Source organism: Molothrus ater, chromosome 9 (genome assembly GCF_012460135.2).
Source record: "Molothrus ater isolate BHLD 08-10-18 breed brown headed cowbird chromosome 9, BPBGC_Mater_1.1, whole genome shotgun sequence".
NCBI classification, from domain to species: Eukaryota; Metazoa; Chordata; class Aves; order Passeriformes; family Icteridae; genus Molothrus; species Molothrus ater.
This window is the reverse complement of record NC_050486.2, coordinates 30336639-30357329: the sequence shown is the minus strand read 5'-3', so window position 1 is coordinate 30357329 and position 20691 is coordinate 30336639. Positions and strand designations below refer to the sequence as shown.

The following is a 20691-nucleotide window of genomic DNA, read 5'->3' as shown; positions in this document are numbered from 1 at the left end:
CTCATTCCTTACAGGGAACTTTTCCATCTCTGTTACAGTGAAGAAGGAATTATTTTACTTTTTGGGGGGGGGAAATGGGTTAAAATGGGAATGTGGAGGTTTATGGGACTGTTGAGAAGGACCTGGGAGTGGATGAAAAGCAAGAGAAGCTCTGGGGAGACCCTGCCTGCCAGGGAGCACTTGGAGCAGCCTCAAGGCTCCAGCCACTGCAGTTATGAGAACTCTTTAACTAACAGTGGCTGGAGCCCTTCTGGAAGTTTCCCTGCCCCTTCAGAAACAGGAGATTTTCCATCATCAGCTCTGTACCTGCAGAGAGAGGCCCTGCTCCCTCTCTGAGCTCAGGGGCTGATGCTGGGGGCAGGAGAGCGAGGCTAAGTTAAAAAACTTAAAAACCCCAACCCCATCCCTCCAAACCCACCCTCCCCAAAAAAAAGCCCCCAGCTCTCCCTCAAAAAAACCAAGAACCCAGAAGAACCTAAAACCCCAAATATTCTCTCTCAAAGCCAAAAGAAAATACCAAACCAAAAATCCTCTCCAACTCCCCACCCTCCTGCAAGGCCAAAGCCTCTATGGCCATCCAGGCTGTGCTTTCCATTCCCCCAGAACTGTCCAGCCTGTGATCCAGGGGAGGCCGTTCCTGGATGGAGGAGCTGAAATCTCTGGAAGGACTCAACAGAGTTCAGTGAATTTCAGGCTCCTTTTCCCCCACTCCCTCCTGGGCAGCTGCTCCCAACCTGCTCCCTCAGCTCCTGCTGAGGCTGGGAACTGCTCCTGCATCCTTTCCCTGTAAAACATGGGATTCAGAGAGGGCTGAGAAGAGGCTGTAATGAAAATGCAGGATTTTATTTAAAAAATGACCAAGAAAATGCCCTTGCAGAACGCAGCAGCAGGAGCTCGTTCCCTCCCCTCCGGTCCCGCTCCCGCAGCGCAGCCGAGGCCCGGCGGGACAGGAGAGGGAAGCCTGGATTGCACAGGTGGAGCAGCTTCCAAATCCAACAGCATAGTTTGGTCTTTATTCTAACAAATGATACAACCCAAAGTGACTATGAGTGAAGGGAAGGGGAAACCGGGGAGCGGACGACAGGAAAACCAAGAGAGGTGACTTGTTTTCCATGGGAGTTACAAACTGTCAGGAAAAGAAAAGTGAAACTGCAGCATTACAGGAATTGGTTAATCCAGATTAAATAACGCAGTTCTCCTGGCGGGAATTACAACTCAGGAGCAGAGACAGAAAATAACAGAGGGCTGTGGGAATACCAACGGAACCCAGGGGATTCCAGCACAAACACATCCAGGAGGGACGAACGGACTGAACGCAGGAACGGGGAATTGCTGTGCTGGGAGTGCAGTGGCTGGGCAGCAGCTCCAGAGAGCAAATCCAGGGTGTTCCCTTTGCCATGGGACAGAGCAGGAGCTTGGAAGACCAGAGGAACGGTTTGGTTCAGAAACAACCTGCGGGATCCTTCCCCAGTGAGGTCGGAATTGGGTTGAGCAAAATTCCTGGTTGTCTTTTAAGAGCCATAAAAAACCTCAGGAAAAAAAGAAGTGGTGGGAGGGGAGCCCCAGCCTGGGCAGGAGCAGCTGGATGTGATTCCCACCAGCCTGGTCCAGCTCCCTTCTCCTCCTGCCCTGGACACCAACTCCAGCTGGGGTGTCCAGGGCTGCTCCTGGTCCCCCTGACATTCCCAGGCCACAGGGATGAGCTGGAGCTGCTGCACAGACACAATCCATGGATCTGTGCTCACTCCCAGGGACCAAACCCTCCTGCAACACCTGGCCTGGCCTCCAGGAAAATGGGAAAAGCCGAGGTGAGGCTCTGCTGGATCAATGCTGCTTGGAAAAGGAATTTCCCAGAGCCACGGGACAGGGGAGGGACCCTGTGCCCCAGGCTGGGGCTGGGAACACCCTGGAGACACATCCAGGCCCACAAACATTCCCTGCGTCCATGCAACACAACCCAGTGACAAGAACAGGCTTCAGTGGAGAAAACATGGATATAAACACGGATCTCAACGTGGGCAGCCCCTCGGGGTCCACAGGCTCAGCCCAGTGTCCCCCCCTGCCTGAGAATTCCTGCAGTGCATCCATCGGGAATGCCCAGGTGTCCCTACGGGTGAGAACTCCTCACCAGGAATGTTCAGACAGGAAACACATCCCAGGAGGAGGGAAAAGTACTGAGAGCAGCTCTGGGAGCCCAGGGGCTGCCCTGGGAGCTGGGGAACAATCCAGGGAATTGCCATCCCTCAGCTCCACAGGGAGAGCAGGAGCAGCTGGAGTTCCCGGGATAACCCAGAGCAAGGACAGCCCCAAAGCTGTGCCCACATTCCAAGACAGAACGAGCCTTAGGAGCAGCTTCCTGCAACCCTTCCTGCAGCCCCTGCAAGTGTCCCAGGGAGCAGCCGTGTCCCAGGGGATGAAAATCCCCCAGGTCTGCAGCCAGAGGCCACAGGAACCACAGGAAACACTTCCAGGACCTGCCCTGGGCTTTGGGCAGACACCCTGCAGCCACCAGGGGCTGTCCAGAGGGGACAGAGCCTCAGCAGCCTCAATCCCACAGGAGGCCACCCCGAACCCTTTTTGTTTTCCAGTTCCAAGGCCAGGATCCAGCCTGGGATCCAGCAGTGGCTGCACTGCCCAGGCCCCACAGCCCCAGCAACGCTTCCACGGAGCCAGGGATGGATTTGGGATGAGCAAAAATGCAAAGGAACACAAACCCATGGATCTCCCCGTACCACTGAGCAAAGGGAGCTCTGACATTCACCTCGGGGAGGAACCTCTCACCACTGCAATTCCCAAGGCATGGGGTGCCCTCTAAGGCACCTGGCACAGGTCCTGCAGCTACACAAAGCATCCTGAAGGATCCCCTGGAGGGGACAGGGGACCCCTGGGAGGGGACAGAGCCCCGTGCTGCCCCACAGGCACCGATCCAAGCTCCAGCTCAGCCCCACAGACATCCCCAGGCTGTCCCAGAGGATCCCACCTGGCTCCCAGGAGCAGCACTGATGGTGTCAGTTCATCCCAGAGGTGTGAAACACGTCAGGAATTCATCATGACTTGGAAGAAGAACAAGTTCCATCATTCCCAGAGGATGCTCCACACCTGCCCTGACACGGCACTGCAGGAGTCATTTCCCTTTGCTTGTTTTCCCTAAAGCTTCATTTTGAATTTGAGTTTGAATTAACAACAAAGCTGCACTGCTCCCCTGTCCCAGTGCTTCCCTGTTCCCCAGGTCCACAGAGGTGCTGGGAAAGAACCAACCCCACCCTCTCAACTCCAGTGCTCCTGGGCTTTGCTGACAGTGCTTCCCTGGGCCTCCCCTACGTCCCTCCCCAGAGCAGCCTCTTTGGGATGGATCAGAGATTCCAGCAGTTTGGAATTCCCTGCTCTCAGGTGTGCCTGACACCCTGCCCTGTGCTGAGCCCCTCCCTTGTCCCTTGTGCTCAGCACAGCTGTTCCCTCCACTGAGCATCAATGATCCTCTTCATTATAAACTTTTTGATCCTTAACTCTATGGAATTCCAGAAAAAGTTTTACCTACAGTGCACAAAGAATATAATTTGGAAAATATTTACATTTTTGTACAATGACACCACAGCACTTGAATCTAAATTTCTTCATACAAACAATTATAGCACCATCAGCCTTCTGCACAAATCTTGCCTAACAAACCCCAAAAAGGTGGATTATTGTTAGATGAGGAGACTGGAACAACTGGGAATGGGAATAAGCTCGAGGAGCTGGAGTACTGAACCATCCACGAACGGGGGCTGGACAAGATGAGCTTGAAGGTCCCCCCACCCCAAACCAGTCTGGGATTCTCTGTGATTTAAACACAAAGAGGCAGGGAACGAATGTGGGAACAGCCCAAGCTGCCCGTGAGCACCACGGTGGCCCCGAGTGCAGGGAGAGCTGCTCCTGCAGGAAAGGGCAATGCCTGGGCTCCTCCCAGCTCTCACAACCTGCCCTGGTGGTGCTCGGCCTTTCTGGGACACCTCTCCCAAGCGAGGCTCAAATAAAGGGTTAACAACAAGTGACATTCCTGGCCAGGCAGCCCTGGAGTGCTCCCCACCAGCCCAGGGAGCCAGGCAGGGAGCAGGGAGCAGGGAGGGAAGGGGAATGAAGGGCTCAGGCAGGGCCAGCCCCAGGCTGGGCCGGCGCTGCCGAGGTGCCTCGCTCCCTGCAGAGCACGGCTGGCTCTGCCTGGGTGCAGGAGGAAATCCAAGTGTCAGTGGTGCCCATTTGGTTCATTCATCTACAGCCAAGGTATTCCTTCAGGATACCTTCCAACATTCCGCGGCTGAGCTGGGAGCGCAGGGAACAGGGAGCAGGGGAAGGACAGGGGGGCTCACCTCACCCCAGCCCCGGGCCCAGCTCGGTGCCAAGGTCCAGCAGTGCCTCGCGGATCACCACAAGTGTAAAAAATTTAAAAACCAGCAGCTCCTCCCAGCTGGGGGGGGCAGCTCCCGAGGAAGGAGCGGCTGTGCCAAGGGGGATGGCAGCAGGAGGCTCTGAGAAGCGGGAGCTGGAGGGGCTGGATGCCCAGAGCAGGGCCAGCTCCTTCCCTTGGCTGCGGGCTCACGAGTTCATCCCTTGCTGTGCCCCACGGCTCTGCCCTGCTGTGGGTGCAGCCATTCCCTGGCCCTGGGATGCCGGGCTGGTGCTCCCAGGAGCTCCCAGCCCCCTTAGAGGTCCGGGAAGCGGCTGGGATCCTCCTTGTAGTCGTCGGGAATGCTGAAGATGGAGTCATCGAACTCGTCGTAGCGGAACTCCTGGAACGTCACAGTGGCCGTGATGGTGGGGAACACCGGGATGTCTGCGGGGACAGGGCACGCTCAGGGACAGGGCACAGCCACGAGCGCCACCAATCCCCACCCCTGCAAGGCTGGACGGGGCTTGGAGCAGCCTGGGTTAGAGTGGGAGGTGTCCCTGCCCATGGGAATGGGGGCACGAGCGGGAATCTGAGGTCATTCCCAAGCCAAACTGCTCTGGAACGCTGTGCAAACATGGCAGAGGCAGAGCACAGCCTACCTGCTCACACAGCTCCCTGCAATTCCAGAATCCTGTATCCCTTAGGAAAGGGGCTACTGCTTCTGGGATCATCTATCCCATGACTAAGTTGATTTTAGACATTTCCATCTGTTACAAGTGCAATAGTTTTCTATTTTTCACTTAAAATCAATCTATCCCCAGTAATCCTTCAAGAAAAGGAAACACAGGAATGTTACAAAATACTCCACACCTGAGATCATCCCCTAGTGGAGGAATAATCCAGCACATCCCACTGCCCCTGGAGCAAGGCCCCAGCACTTCTGTGCTCCTGAACTCTCCAGCAACACATTCCTAGGTGAGAGCTCTTCCCCAAAACTCCACAAAAGGCCTTATGAACATATTGCAAGAATAAATGCACATGTTTAGAAAATCTGGATTGGATATGTGGGAAAATTTCTCTTGGAAAGGGTTTTCCAGCATCCCCATGCCTGAAGGGATTTCAAAGCTGTGTGGATGTGGCACTGGGGCACATGGGGCAGTGGGGGCCTTGGCAGTGCTGAGGAATGGTTGGACTCAGGGAGCTTTTTCAACCTGAAATTCTGGATAAATAAAGCCCCAGGAGTTGCTGTGTGCTCTTACCTAATTTGACAGGAAAGCCTGGTGGAAGCTTCATTTGAACAAATTCTCTAAGTTTGTTAAAGTGCTTGAAGGGTGCAATGACTTCTAAGACATTCAACAACCTGCAAAGGAGAGCAGAGCCCGTGGCAGATCCTCCTCCACACACACCCTGTCCCTCTGGACAGGAAAACATCATCCACAGGGCCCAGGGGACACACAGGGTGACAATGACAGCATCCCCCTTCTCCATCCCAGGGCTTCAGGGTCACCCCACATGCAGAATTACAACAAACCAACAGCAGGATAGAAATTCCTTGTCCTTATTTTCCACAGGAGATGAGGGATAAGGTACCACCCCCCTTCTCCACGGACATGTGGAACTGACCTGGCTTTGCACTGGTTTAGGGGACACAACTTTGTGCTAAACTTTATTACAGGGAAAACCATTTCAGAATTCTGTGGGATCAGACACCACAGATAACCCTGATAACCCTGCCCAAAACTCTGCTCTTATCAAGCCAGGTAAGGGCTTGGCTCTTCCCCAGCCCCAGCAGCTCCCAGATTCCCAGTTCAAGGCATTCCTTGCTCAACATCCTGACTGCACTCCCAGCTCCCACTCCTGGGGATCTGGAGGGCTCTGCAGCTCATGAACACATTAAAACCTTCCCAACAGGAATAACTCCTGTGGCCAGGAGCTTTGACTCACGATTCGATTCCTAAGGGGAATTCCTGGCTCATTGCTATCGTGGCTTTGAAGGTTTTCTTGCTCTCCTTGCAGACCAGCTCTCTGCCCAGGTGAGGAGCTCTGGGAGGGAGAGGGAGAGGTAAAGTCAGTGTTTCCTAGGAAAATCCTGGGTTTAGAGGAAGGAAAACAGACTTGGGTTGGAAAACATCAGGGAGGAGTCCCTACTTTCAAAGGGTTTGCTTTATTGTAATGCTGTACGGAATAAAGATAAAAAAATCTCTTAATTTAGATTACTCTGCTAAACCAGGAGACGAGACAAAACCAGGAGAACTGCTCCAGTAAAATAATTCCTCATAAACATGGTGTTAATAAACCCTACAGGAAGTGTTTATTAACCAGTACCCAGAAATGCCCATGGCAGGGGGTGGAACTGGATGGGCTTTAAGGTCCCTTCCAGCCCAAAGCATTCCAGGATCCTCTGCCTGTGGCTGAGGCCCTGACACTTCTCCCACCCACAAGGATCACTCCCAGCCCTCTGGAGAACAAACACCCAGACACCAAACCCAGCGCTCCTCCCTGCCCACAAAGGAGCACCCACCAAGTGGAGAACCCAAAACCCCCAGCCAGGGATGCAGAGGTGTCCCTGGAAGCCCTGCAGGCCCAGCAGCACTCACTTGCCACTCTCTGCAGAGATGTACTCCTCCCAGGAGATGGTGTTGGGGGACGGCGGCGTCAGCGACTGCCGGCGCACGGGCTGCGGGACAAGCACAGCTCAGCTCAGGGCTCCTGCCCTCCTCCTGCCACTGCCACCTCGAGCTGCCCTCAGCTCCAAACACGGCCACAGCCTGCCCTGCTCAGCCAGCCCCTGCTCTCAGCCCCCACGGGCACTTTCTGTGCGACTGGGCTGTGCTGCTCCACTATAATGAGTTAATTCAAGGCTCTGAGTGCCAAGGCAGCAGCTCCAGCTCACACAGAAATAAATTAATCACTTTAAAAGCTCTGTGTGTGTTCCCAGCTGAAGCCTGGCTCTTTCTGAAGAGCTCTTGATTTCCTGGTGCTAATCACAGGCTTCCTCCCATTTTAATGAAGCTCAAAGGAGCACGATTGCCTTTCTGGCTTCCCTTTCATTCCCAACAATCAACACTGGGTCTAAAAGAATCCGCAGTTGATTTGCCACAGCCAAACCCCTCATCTCTTCTAAGAGACAAATTAAGGCTGAATACCCAGTATAACCACAGAAATCCCTCCCTGTGTGCACTAATCAGACTAATTCATTAATGCATCACCAAAATTATACTTGTGGGTCATGTTGGTGATTTTTAGATTATGCCAATCAAAAGAAAATAAAAACATTATCTATGTATTTTGCACCACGAGGAGTGGTGTGCAAGATTATTCTCCCACATCCTGGGCAAAGTTAATCAACCATACCTCAAAATTCTGCTCCATGAGGTTTCCCCCTTTGCTCAGGCTCTCCATGATCGCTTTGTTCCGAAGGATGTCCTCCTCACTGAGATGTTCCCTTCTTTTCCTGGATTCCAACACGAGTCCATTCACCAGGTAGAAATCTGCCAGGAAGTTTCCTACTCTTTCCTGCATGAAAGGAATTTGGACATTAATGACTCACAGAAGATAAAACACAAATTTTTTTCTTTCTGCGTATCAAATAATGGCAATAAGGGAACGTGGGGATTGAGCTGGAATTCCCCAGCCCCCCACAAGGGCTGGCACTGGGCAATCCCAAAAATCCAGCAGGAACAGGTACTTCTTATGCAGGGAAGCTTTAAGACAGAGATTGTTGAAGAATTGGAGTGAAATCCCTTTCCAGAGCACTCCCATCCCTGCCTTTCTCCAGCAGGAACACCCAGAATCCTTCCTGCACTCCCTGGAATCACCTGCAGAGATCAGAGCCTCCTGGAACAAAACCATTCCCAGCACAATCTGTCCTCCCCCTGCCCAACAGCTACAGAATCTTTCTTCCTTGCTTCTCCTGCTGAAGGCAGTCCAGCAGAGAGATTCCACATGGTATGAACTTGTGGTAATTGGGGATACAGGGACAGGGATTCTTCCCTTGTCCTGCACAATTTATCCTTTCAGAATCCTGGATTGGTTTGGGCCAGAAGGGACCTCAAAGCCCAGCCCATTCCAGCTCCCTGCCACGGCAGGGACACCTTCCACCATCCCAGGCTGCTCCAAGCCCTGCCCTGCCTGGCCTTGGGCACTGCCAGGGATCCAGGGCAGCCAGAGTTTCTCCAGGAAATCTCTCCAGTGCCTCCTGCAGTGCCTTTCCCTCCTCCCTCCTGCCCAGCAGCAGGTCTGAGCTCCTCCCCACTCACAGTTTTGTCCTCCCTGAAGAGCCACCCTGTCTGGGCCCGTGTGAATGTGATGGATTTGGTGGATAAGGTGGCAGAGTAAATATCGCTGCTCATCAAAATGTCGACCTCCTCTTCTGTCTCCATCTCAGATTCCTGGAAGAAAAATTCCAAAATACTCAGCAGAACTTAGCAAACAACGATTGCTTCCTCTAAAGATACACCAATAAACACAAATCCATAAGCCTTGTCCTTTGGATCTTTTCCCAGAAGCAGCATTTCCTGCATTTTCAAGCGGTTTTATAAAACCTCTGGCCAAATGGTTTCCAAATAGTTTAATCTTGAATATTAATGTGAATAAAGCATCCCAATGAGATTTATGCAGCAGCTCAGCAGCCACACCCTTTCCACAGGCAATAATCCATCTGCTTAAGTGATTGGGGGATAAAGCTGTAATTAAAGACTTGACTAATTACAGGGGGTCCAGTGAGTCAGCCCCTCACGCTGCTATCAGCTGAACTGGCCATGGAGTGACTAAAAGGATACAAAGCAGTGGGAACAGGTCTGAAAACCCACCTGAGGAGACCTCAGTTGAGCTCAGTGGAAAGATGAAAGCAGCACATAACAATTTAAACCACATCTTTCCAGTCTCGTCCCATTCCAGCTTCTCCTCAACCAGAGATCTGGATTCAAAGCTGGTTTCCCTCACAAAATTCGATGTCACCACCACAGCTCAAGTTGGAACAACTGAGGTAAAAATTCTTTGGTTTGCAGTTCTCTGGGTGTTTCTGAGGCAAATTCTGTTTGATATATTCCCAAAAAAGCCCGGGATGTGTCCCACCCCCTTCCCAGAGCTTTACCTCGTGGTGTATTCGCTGGTAAACTTTTTGCTCATTGTCTAAAACTACAAAAGATTCGGAGGGTGCGGCGTCACCGTTAAAAATGAAGCTTAAATCCCCTCGTTGGCACTTCATGTCAGTAAAGTCTATCAGAGTTGTGTCCAGCCTGTGAAAACAACCCCAAATTTCACAGAAATGACCCATAAACGCAGGAGGAAATTCAGCTTCCAAGAAGGAAAGTGGATTTTTTTAATAGCAAACAAACACATAAAGGGCTGAGTTTTCTTAGGATTTCATAAGTGAGGCCTGGATGCAGAAATCGGCAAAAAATTGCTATAAAGGTGAAGTTTTCTTCAGAAAATTGTGTTTAATACTGCCAGCATGAGGAGGGGAGTGGGAGAGAATCTATTCAGTGCTACACACTGAGAAACAACTCCTCAGCAGGGTCCTGACTTGAATAACAACACTGGGACATGACCCAAAATCTGAAGAGGACTCAGAAACAAATTCAGTTTTTAAAATTTTATTTCTTTCCATTGCTATTTCTGCTTTTCTCCCTCACCAACAGCAAGGAAATGCTCCTGCAGACCTGAGTAACTGGAAGGAGATGGAGCTAAGGCCATGGATCTCTGTAGTAATTCATCTCCAGTATGGCCAGAGCTTTTACTTCTCATAAAAAGGTGGTTAAAGAACCTGAACTGGGTGACTTCAACTCTAAGTGGTGAGGGATTAAAATTCCTCAAATATTTGCCTCTGATTCCAAGGAAGAACCTGTATTTATCTATTTCCCCTCAGTTCAGGCCTCATACAGGCACAGCGTCCAGAAATGAGAAGGAAAGCAACAGCCCCAGACTCAAATTTCACCTAAAAATTCACTTTACAGACCCAAGCTGCCCCTTTAATACAACAAAAATTCCTACAGATTGCATCTCCAGGATCGTATTCTTGCCTCTTTGTTTTAAATTTTGGCACCTAAAGAAAATGCCAGAAAATGCATTTGGTTCCAAACTAAAAAGAGCTGAGCTTGGAGAGACTCCTGAAATCCCCTATGAGTTTGTGAATTTGTCACATTAAACACCTTAAGGAGAGAAGTTATATCACTTTTTGGTTTGTTTTTTTTTTTTTTAAGTGGAGACTGGAGCAGCAACACTTCTCCACGAAATACTGGAATTTATTTGCAATTGTGTTATAAATACCCAGTCCCTGTTTTTCACCGGCACATCTGGTAGATAAAGCCTTATCCAGCTGAACTGCTCTTGCTCTATATTTAAGTTATATTCAGCTCAAAAGAGATAATCAGAGAGCCTGAAATTGCAAGGCTCGGTGCTGTGTCATGGATGAGCCCAGGCTCCTCAGGGATTCAGGCTCACTGGGATGCAGCTTTTCCCTGGCACTGAAGTATTTGGGTACAAAAGCAGCACTCACCTGATATTTATACCTTGTTTGTGTATTTTACATGCATCAGAAGGCAGAATTCGGGAAAGTAAAGGCACTAAAGGAGGGAGAGAAAAGGCAATCAGGGTACTGAGATCCCTCTGCAAAGTGTTCCCATTAAAACCATTCCATCAGTCTGATTCTGGATGTGTTTTAATGCAAATACAGCATTTTCCATCATCATCTCAATCAAACACAACATCAGGGCTATTCCTATTTCATAAAATTGATTTTTTGTAATTATAATTGCACATCCTGCTTCCAATATCAGACAGAATTTGTATTTTCCACCACAGGTAAACCATTTATAAATCCTAGTAACTGTGGCTGTTCATAGTTTGAATTCTGGGATTTTACAGTTTATGTAATGCACCAAGGGAAAGAAAGCCTGGCTCCAATTAAAGGAGAACAGCCACAAGCATAAAAATGGTCCAAGGTACTAATATTAATTACTAAATTAATGAAACACATAAAATCATGGAATCCCAGAGTGGTTTGGGTTGGGCATCATCCCATCCCACCCCCTGACACGGCCCAGGTCTTAAAGCAAAGAGCTACTTCCCCTCCTTAGTGAGTCGCTGGATGAGAGAATTCAGCTCCAAAAGTGAATAAGCAAAAATAAATCTGGAAAAAGTTGTGTGTCCTTTCCTCAGGACCCAGATCCCAAGCACTGTGACTGTTCCAGCACAAAGCAGAGGAGAACAAGTGTGCTGCAGGCTGATTGCATTATCTCCCTGGGGAAGGGACATGGAAGCACTCACCCCAACTTTGAAAATCCCAGTGAAGCTCTAGATAGAAGTCACCTAGCTGAGAAGAAAAGAAGAATGTGTTAACAAGCTTTTCAGGCTAAAGAACTGTAAAATTTGCTGGAAGACAGGCAGAAGTTGTGTTTGGCAAAGAAAACTTTCTCTAATGCTGTACTTGAATTTGTACTGAACTTAAACATCGCTGAAGCTTTAGCTGCAGCAGAATCAATAATGACAAAATGATGTAACTCATTTGAACTCACGTTTTTCATCATTTCTTAATACCAGGCCAACTGTCAAGCCCTGGATTGCAAAGGATTTATTGTAAACATGTGTTTAAAAACACCTATGGAGCTCTCTGCTTGCTTTGATTGATCCCATCCAATCCCATGGAATCAGAATTAATTATACAATAATTAATGAGTCAAGTTTCAGGCAGCAGTATTACAAAGACCAATTGCCACTGGCCTCGTGGAAATGTGCTGAAGTCATCAGGTCAGAGCTCCTGTGCTTCCAGAGCACGTGTGAGCCAGAGCCCACCCCAGCACGAGGAGCTCAGGGATCACAACACAGCTCAGCCTCCAAAGGGACAATTTCATTAACTTTTGAGAAATAACTGGGCTTCTACCAATTGCTGTCCCCAAACTGAGCAGTATTTTACTGTGCCCAAGGCGAACTGGCTGCTGGGTGCTGATGGAGAATGAAACCAGAAATCTCCTCCATCACCAGGCAAGGAGATCTGGGGACTGAACAGACCAGGAAATTGTTCAATGACACAAGATTTAAGAAAGCCTGAAAAATCTAATGAAATAGGTTCCTTAACTCTGAGATTGAAATGATGATGAGCAGGTCTGCCTTACACAAACCTTATATTTGAACTTCTAGAAGTTGAAAGGAAGTATTACCTTAAAACAAATATAATTCTGGCTTAAAACAGAGCCAAGATTGCTTTTAAGAGCAGAAGACTGGTAAAAACATGGAAAAAACTTGCTGGCAGCTTTCCAGAGTGTCCATACTCAGAGCACAAGCCACTGCTTTCCACCCATCTGATTTTGTCAGCACAACTCACCTCTTTCAGGGCTTTTAATAACCGAGGTCGCTTCTCTTCAACACTTTCCCTGGACTGCTGCTTGAGCTTCCTCAGGAGTGCTGAAACTACACAGGAATTAAGCCATGAACTCTGGTTGTTTGGTAATTATAGGTGAGTGTCTCACTTGAGGTCTTAAACCCAACAGTGCAATGGAACATTTCATCAGACCTGAGGAATTAATCCCAGTTACAGGAACTGCACATTAACCTGCTCGGATCACCCCAGGAAGAAAAGGCTCCAGAATTAATACCAGGCCATGTAATTAATGTAAAATTAGCTATAGAATCATGTCAAGAGGCTTTGGACACAGGTGTTAGTAAATACGTGGATACAAACATACGAACATCTACTCCACTGAGAAAATCAATAGTGAGGAGCTGACAAGAGAATGTTGTTGGTAGACTGTCAAGTAGTGCATGAATATATTAATAATACATTTATATGTGTAATATATAGTGAGTTTTCTGCTACAGGAATGCACCACCACACACAGCAATACCAAATACTATTAACATCCACCATTGAGTAGCAGCAGAATAATTTCCTTTTGCTACTCCATGTCTGAGGTGAATAAATAATATTTGAATAATACATACTATATAAATTATATTTTCCCACTGGCCTTTTGAGATGCAGCCTAAAAGCCACATCCCACTGGCAACTGATACACAAACAAACCTGTGACCACAGGGAGCAGGCCAAGGAGATGATCCTGCCCATCCCAGATACACTTGGGTCCTGTCCCTGCCATTCCAAACCCAGAATATGCTGGTGCAGAGCTCTCCCAATGCCCTCAGTCTGAGCAGAGTTAACAGTTTGCTTATGTAACCCAGTGCAATTTCTTATCAAGGAAATGGATGCGCCTGATCGTGTTCAGATATAAAATGTTCAGCTGATGAAGAGAAACCCTTCAGAGAGCTGAGAGAGGGCTGTGGGAAAATAACCCAGCTTGAGAGCTCTGCTTTCCTGTTCTGAATGAGCCCCAATTTGGGATTAACTGGCAAACTGGGATGAATGAAGAGGTGCTTACTCATCTGTCTGTCTCCATAGCTGATGGCTTCGGCCAGAGGGCTCCATCCCTGAGCGTTTTTCACCTTTACTGGAGCATTATGGGCTAAAAGCAGGTGGGCACATTCTGGAACAAAACATCCACAGTTATTTACAGTAAAGGATGTAGCAGGAGCGGTCAGAATAAAACTCTACCAAAGCAATTCATATCAGAGATATTACACAGATCATCAAAACACATATCTGGGTTCTGACTCACTCTAACAAACAAAGCCATTTATGCAAGTACTTCCAGCACTCCCCTGTTCAATATTACCACTAAAAATAATTGGTGATCAGCCACCAATTATATAACACTGAAGAGACTTGTCCCTCCTGCTACGTGGAGTTTGCTTTTTATAATATTTCTGCATGTCAGATACACACACCACCATGGAACAAGGATATTTATATTTAATGTATGACATCAACTCTCTCTGCTGCACACACAAAGCAGAGAAATACCTCAGGGCCTTCATCCCTCTCCAAGGGGTGAATGGATCATGGGGACACGGATTTGGGGCAACTCCCATCAGGTACAGGAGAGGCAGAGGAGGCTGAGGCACCAACACATCCCTATGTGCCAGAACATCCTGAGGAACGTGGGACTGAAAGAGGGCAAACAGGCACCTCTGTTCCAGGAAAGCCTCAGAGCAGGTGTGGGACCAACAGCTGCATTCCCCATCCACAAGTGGACACGATGGTGGAAAAACTGAAGGAAGCAAGGAGGGTTTCAGTGCTGCCATGTGCTCCCTGGAAATGGTTCTGCAGTTTCCAACCACAGGGAAACCTCAGCACATGTCACTGAAGCCACCCTGAGCCATCTGGAGGTGATGCAGCAGGGCCCAGCTGTCTCATCACCAAGACAGGGCCTTCCTGGGTTATTTTCCTACCACAGGTGCCACAGGAAACTGCACTGGTCATTCCAGATGCAGCAGCTGTGAGTCAGTGGCAGGCTGAGTGGCTGGGGAGGAAGAGATCCCTCCCTGCTGAATAAACTGTCTCCTGTGGGATAAACAAAGGCCCAGGGATTTTCATGGTTCCTTAAACAGCGCCCAGGACAAGAACAGCACTCTGCAGGGAGCAGGCGAATCAGCTTGGAATCACCAGCCAGATTCCATTTCCAGTTCAATAAACAGGCTGGGACACCTGGGGGTGCTCATCTGCAGAGGGGAAGGATCCAGGGAGAGCTCAGAGACTCTTCCAGGGCCTGAAGGGGCTCCAGGAGAGCTGCAGAGGGACTGGGACAAGCGGAGACAGGAAAGGGGGAATGGCTTCCCACTGCCAGAGGGCAGGGTTAGGTGGGATATTGGGAATAAAGCTCAGATTTCTTTTCCCACTCTTCTCCTCCAAATCCATGTGGCATCTTCTTCCCAGGAAACCTCACTAGCTTGAAACACAAGATCATGTTCAGGAAAGGGAAAAACCCCTTTTTTCCTCTTGCCCCTAAATCTTCAGGATCACTGAAAAGGTAACAAAACAAATGGTTCTACCCACCTTTATGTCCCAACATCACAGCAAGATGTAAAGGAGTGTTTCCTAAAAGAAACCATAGAAATAAAAGAGATGAGATGAAAGTCAGCAGAATCCATTGCAATCCCTTCCTTAGGAAACCCCAGTTCCTGCTCTAACCCAGGAACACACCAACACCCACCAGAGGAGTGACATTTGCTTGGATTATAATTGTCAAAATAAATATATTGAGACACATTTCATGGGCCAAGAGAGGGCTTTTAATGATATCTTGGATCTCACCCCAGGCAAAGAGGTCCAGAGGTGTCTTTGAGAAAGACACAACCCCTGTGCTCCCCACGGGCTGAAGGGTCTGATCCCTTCCCAGCCTGACATATCTGGGTTAAAAGCTACTCACAGATATGATAGTGATTAAAAATTTAACAGCCTGTTTTATTAATATTTCAAAGACTGAGTACTCATTTTTTACAACTACAGTACTGGGCATATTGAGAAGGAAGAGCACCTTCACTACAAAGCTGCCTTTTGGCTGTTTCCAAAGAAAGCTTTGGAGATGATCAGCAGCCTCTCAAACCTGTCCCCGTTTTCCTGGCGATGCTCGTGACACAGGTGGCATTTGTGTTGTTAAATATTCACTGTGAGGCACCCAGAGCTGTTTTTCCTGGATTAATGCTGCTACCAGGCTCATGACACAGTTTATTTAGGCAGCTTAAGGATGTAAAGTTCTTCCATTTAATTGAATTTTGTACATTTAAACATCTTCTTAGAGCAGTCAAGAGAGAAAAAAATGCTGGAAAACAAATTTCTTGTGTGATTCTAACACAAGCACTAGGTTGAGAGTTATTCTCTAACTCCCATTTTGTCAGCAGGAGGAACCTGCTCTGTGCACAGGATGTGCTGCACATGTGGAGAGGCTGCCACCAGCACCCTGCAGCATCAGGGGAATTCGGATGGAGATGGGAACTCAAGCCCAAGAGGGGCTGACAGGGCTGTTCAATGTGTCCTGCATCTCATCCTTGCAGGACACTGGCAGCATCCCAGGCAGCCACAGCCCTGCCATTATACACTAACCCAGCTCAGCTCCTGCTGCTATTAATAGCTGCTCCAACATCTGGGAGCCAGCGCAGCTCTGGGGATCCTGGATGCTGCCAGGCTCTGGCAGGGGATGGAAATAACCTTCCTGAGGAACACCTTGCAGAGGGAGCCACACTGAGTGCCCAGGAAATGCAAATTATGTGACCCAAGGGGAAACATTGTCAGAATCATGGAGTCACAGGAATGGTGAGGCTGGAAAAGCCCTGCAGGATCACCAAGTCCAAGCTGTGCCCAATTCCCACCTTGTCACTGAGTGCCACCTCCAGCCTTTCCTTGGACACCTCCAGGGATGGGCACTGCAACCCTCCCTGGGCAGTTCCAGTGCCTTTCCATGGATCCCGTTTCCATGGGGAAATTCCTGCTGATGTCCAACCCAATCCTCCCCTGACACAACCTGGGGCCATTTCCTCTGCTCCTGTCCCTGTTCCCTGACTCTCCCCCGGCTGTGCCCTCCTGGCAGGGGCTGTGCAGAGCCACAGGGGCCCCCTGAGCCTCCTTGGCTCCAGGCTGAGCCCCTGCCCAGCTCCCTCAGGGATTCTGCAGCCCCTGCCCAGCTCCCTCAGGGATTCTGCAGCCCCTGCCCAGCTCCCTCAGGGATTCTGCAGCCCCTGCCCAGCTCCCTCAGGGATTCTGCAGCCCCTGCCCAGCTCCCTCAGGGATTCTGCAGCCCCTGCCCAGCTCCCTCAGGGATTCTGCAGCCCCTGCCCAGCTCCCTCAGGGATTCTGCAGCCCCTGCCCAGCTCCCTCAGGGATTCTGCAGCCCCTGCCCAGCTCCTCAGGGATTCTGCAGCCCCTGCCCAGCTCCCTCAGGGATTCTGCAGCCCCTGCCCGGCTCCCTCAGGGATTCTGCAGCCCCTGCCCGGCTCCCTCAGGGATTCTGCAGCCCCTGCCCAGCTCCCTCAGGGATTCTGCAGCCCCTTCCCAGCTCGATTCCCTGCCCTGGACATGCTCCAGCCCCTCAGGGTCTTTTTTGGAATGAAGTCCTCAGAAGTGACCCCAGGATTTGAGGCCAGGCCTCAGCAGTGCCCAGCACAGCCACAGCCCCTTTTTCCAAGGAATCAGCACTCCAGCAGCTCCTGGAATGCTGCCTGTGCCCATCCAGGTGGGCAAACAAGGCCTGCTGGCCCAAAACCACACCTCAAACTCAGCACCTGTCCCCACACACGTGTGGCCTTTCACCTCTGCTGAGGCACCTGCCCACCCACAGGGAGCCAGGGCTGTTTTCCAGCAAGAGGATTTGTCTGTTCAGGATTTAAGCTCTTCAATGCATGTTATAATAAAACTAGAAGTCATCTACTAGGTGTAGCTACAGGCTTCTCCCAGGAAACTCATTGTTTGGGAATAATGACACTGGCCTTCCTCTGGGCAGTGATTTGGAGGTTAATTTAGGAAGCTGGGTAGGCACTCAATTAACACTCAATTGCTTTCAGCAGAACAGCAGGAGTCTCCCATTCCACGGGATTTGGCTTTCCTGCACTGAACCGACACTAAAATAGGCCTGGATTATTAACAATAAGTTCTGTCTCCCCTCTGTCCAACCCTTAGCACATCCCAGGATTCCCCTGGGCTTATTTCTGAGCAAATCATGATTATTTGGGGGACCTGAGTGTCCCTCAAATAATTCCCAGTTCCAGTGTGTGTAAACAAGTGACAGATGGAAACAGGCAGGAAGAAAACAATAACAGGGAAACGTTACTCAGGCCTTTGGAATGTCAAACCATCAAGAGGTTTGTTGTGGGTTTGTTTTTAATAGTTCAAGTAAAAACTTGGAGGAAGATGATGAATCAGAGATCCCCAAAGTGTCCTAACTCTGAACAGAGGTGGGAAAGCAGGGAGATATTAATTAGAGATTTATATATGGATCAAAAAAGGATGGAATCAATGTGTGTGATAAACACTGAGGGTGACAGCACAGCAAAGAGGGATCCAGAAGTGCCTTCAAGGAAAGACTTGGAGCTGCTGCTGCTGCTGAGTTGCTTGAAGGGGAACTGGAGGAGGAACAGGGAGAAGCAGCAGCAGGAATAGAGAGAGTGGGAAAAATCCTCCCCAAGTCTGCTGCTTTCATTCTAGCAGGATTTGCTGGAATGAAGGTGGCAGGATAAACAGATCTGTAGCTGGATTTGGAGCTGTGCCCTCAGGAAAGTGCTGTGCCAGTTGTAGGGAACACTCCTGCCCATCCTGGCTGGGAGCTGAGCCCTGTGTTACTCTGCAGCCCTCAGCCACCTTCCAGTGCCGCCACAGACACAGCTGGAATTCCCAATTCCATCGTTCCTGCCACCCTGCCAGCCCCAGAGATCCTTCACCTTCGTGCTCCTTTTGAATTTACAGACCACAATGAAGCAGAGCCCATCTCCTTATCAGAAACACAACACAAGCCTCCCCGTTATCACAACTTCTCAGGCACCACACACGTGGAACTGGGAGTCCTCCAGCAGAAATGGATCGTGTTACTCTTGAAACGGCTATTAAAAATAGAGATTAGAACCAACCATGAAGGTCAAGCTGATCCCCCAGGCTGATTTATTTGTTAACAGTATAAAATATCCTCCAAATTAAAACGTTTTGAAATGTCCTGGCAAGACATGCAATATTTACAAATTTCAGAGCAGCACAAGGATCAGATTCCATCTCTGCCACTGATACTGCTGTGGACAGAGCATTTGCAGAAGAGCAGCAGAGAACAACTCTCTCAAAATCCAGAGCCACAGCATTTAAAAAGAAAGCGCAAAAAAGGACAGATTTTTGTAGCCTGGGGAAATATCAAAAACTGCTCTGCCAACAGCCAAAGGAACGGCTCAGCATCCCCCAAAGCAAACAGGTGACAGCTCAGACACCCTAAAAAAGAATGAATCTTTTAAATGCAATGGGGTCTTGGACACAGAGCAACACCCGCTCAGAGGCAGCTCTGCCAGCACAGTGCTGGTACTGGAGCTGAGAATGCTCGTTCATATTATGAAAATCACGGAATTACAGAATGGTTTGGGTTGGAATGGACCTTAAAACCCATCCCTGCCATGCCAGGGACACCTTCCACTGTCCCAGGATGCTCCCAGCTCCAATGCCCAGCCTGGCCTTGGACATTCTAGGGATCCAGGGGCAGCCCCAGCTGCTCTGAGCACCCTGTGCCAGGAGCTGCCCAGGGAACAATTCCTTCCCAGTACCATCCATCCCTGCCTCCTGTCAGTGGAAGCCATCCCCCTTGGCCACTCACTCCATCCCTTCTCCACAACCCTTCCTAAAGGGTATTCACACACCCTTATGAAACTCCCTTGCAAAACTCCCAAGGAATTCCCTATTTCCCGGTCCAGCATCCGCATCTCCCGCCGCACCGGGAGGCGGCCCCGAGCCCCGGCTCCCCCGGTGTGTCCCGCTCACCGTGACTGTCCTTCTGGGCGATGCCCTGCGTGCGGATGAGCGCCGAGAGCCGCCGCACGTCCCCCTTGAACACGCACTCGTGCACGGGGAAGGGGCCGCGCTCGGGCCCGGCGGGGGCGGCCCGGGCCGGCGGGCGGTGCCGGTGAGCGCCGGGCCCGCGGTGCCCCCCGGCCCGCCCGCCCTTCCCGCCCGTGAAGGCGCCCCCGGGCGCCGCGGCCGCCTCGTCCTCGCCGGCCGCCAGCAGGTCCCCGTCCTCCTTGCTGGGCTTGTGGTCCCTGCGCAGCGAGCGGAGCTTCTCGCCGGTCATGGCCGGCGGGAGCGCCCGCAGCGCTCGGAGCCCGCGGGGCCGGTCCCGCCCGGAGCCCCCGGAGCGGCCGCAGCTCCGCCCGCGCCTCACGGGCCTCGGCTCCGCGCCGCCATCTTCGGCCGCCGCTCTCGCGAGACTGCGCCGCACCGAGAGAGCGCGCGGGAGGAGCCACGGAGTGACCGGGAGGGGCGGGGCGGGATCCGCCCAACGGGCACGGCCTGAGGGGCGGCGGCGGGGATCGGTTCCGGCAACCGCATCCCGAGGGGAGGGATCGGGAATCGATCCTAACAATCGCATCCTGAGGGAAGGAGGGATCGGCGATCGATCCCAGCAACCGCATCCTGAGGGGAGGAGGGATCGGGGATCCATCCTAGCAACCGCATCCTGTGGGGAGGGATCGGGATCGATCCCAGCAAGCACATCCTGAGGAGCGGCATCGGGAGTCGGGGATCGATCCCAATGGGCACGGCCTGAGGGGCAGCATCGGGGATCGATCCCAGCAACCGCATCCTGAGGGGAAGGATTGGGGGTGGATTCCAACAAACACATCCTGAGGAGCGGAATCAGGGATCAGTCCCAAAGGGCACATCCTGAGGGACGGGATCCATCCCAAGGGGCACTTCCTGAGGGACAGGATCCATCCCAACGGGCACATCCTGAGGGACGGGATCCATCCCAGGG

General features: G+C 50.8%; 1 protein-coding gene across 1 annotated transcript; it reads right to left on the bottom strand.

The window, feature by feature from the left end:
• Positions 1–822: 822 nt before the first annotated feature.
• ANKRD13C (ankyrin repeat domain 13C) lies at positions 823–20096 on the bottom strand. The gene is made up of 13 exons (XM_036387877.2): positions 19704–20096; positions 15258–15299; positions 13744–13848; positions 12693–12778; positions 11639–11684; positions 10869–10935; positions 9465–9609; positions 8629–8760; positions 7724–7885; positions 6967–7046; positions 6314–6412; positions 5629–5729; positions 823–4813 (listed from the first exon to the last, which is right to left on the bottom strand). Exons 1-13 carry the CDS (start codon positions 20008–20010, stop codon positions 4683–4685), a joined length of 1503 nt encoding a protein of 500 aa, XP_036243770.1. The 5' UTR covers positions 20011–20096; the 3' UTR covers positions 823–4682.
• Positions 20097–20691: the final 595 nt, after the last annotated feature.

Coding starts and splice junctions, on each gene's coding strand:
- ANKRD13C (XM_036387877.2), bottom strand. CDS start 20,010: ATGACCGGCGAGAAGCTCCGCTCGCTGCGCAGGGACCACAAGCCCAGC. Junction 15,300..19,703: donor CGCCCAGAAGGACAGTCACG/GTGAGCGGGACA, acceptor GGTTTCTTTTAG/GAAACACTCCTTTACATCTT. Junction 10,936..11,638: donor CTGGGATTTTCAAAGTTGGG/GTGAGTGCTTCC, acceptor TCCCTCCTTTAG/TGCCTTTACTTTCCCGAATT.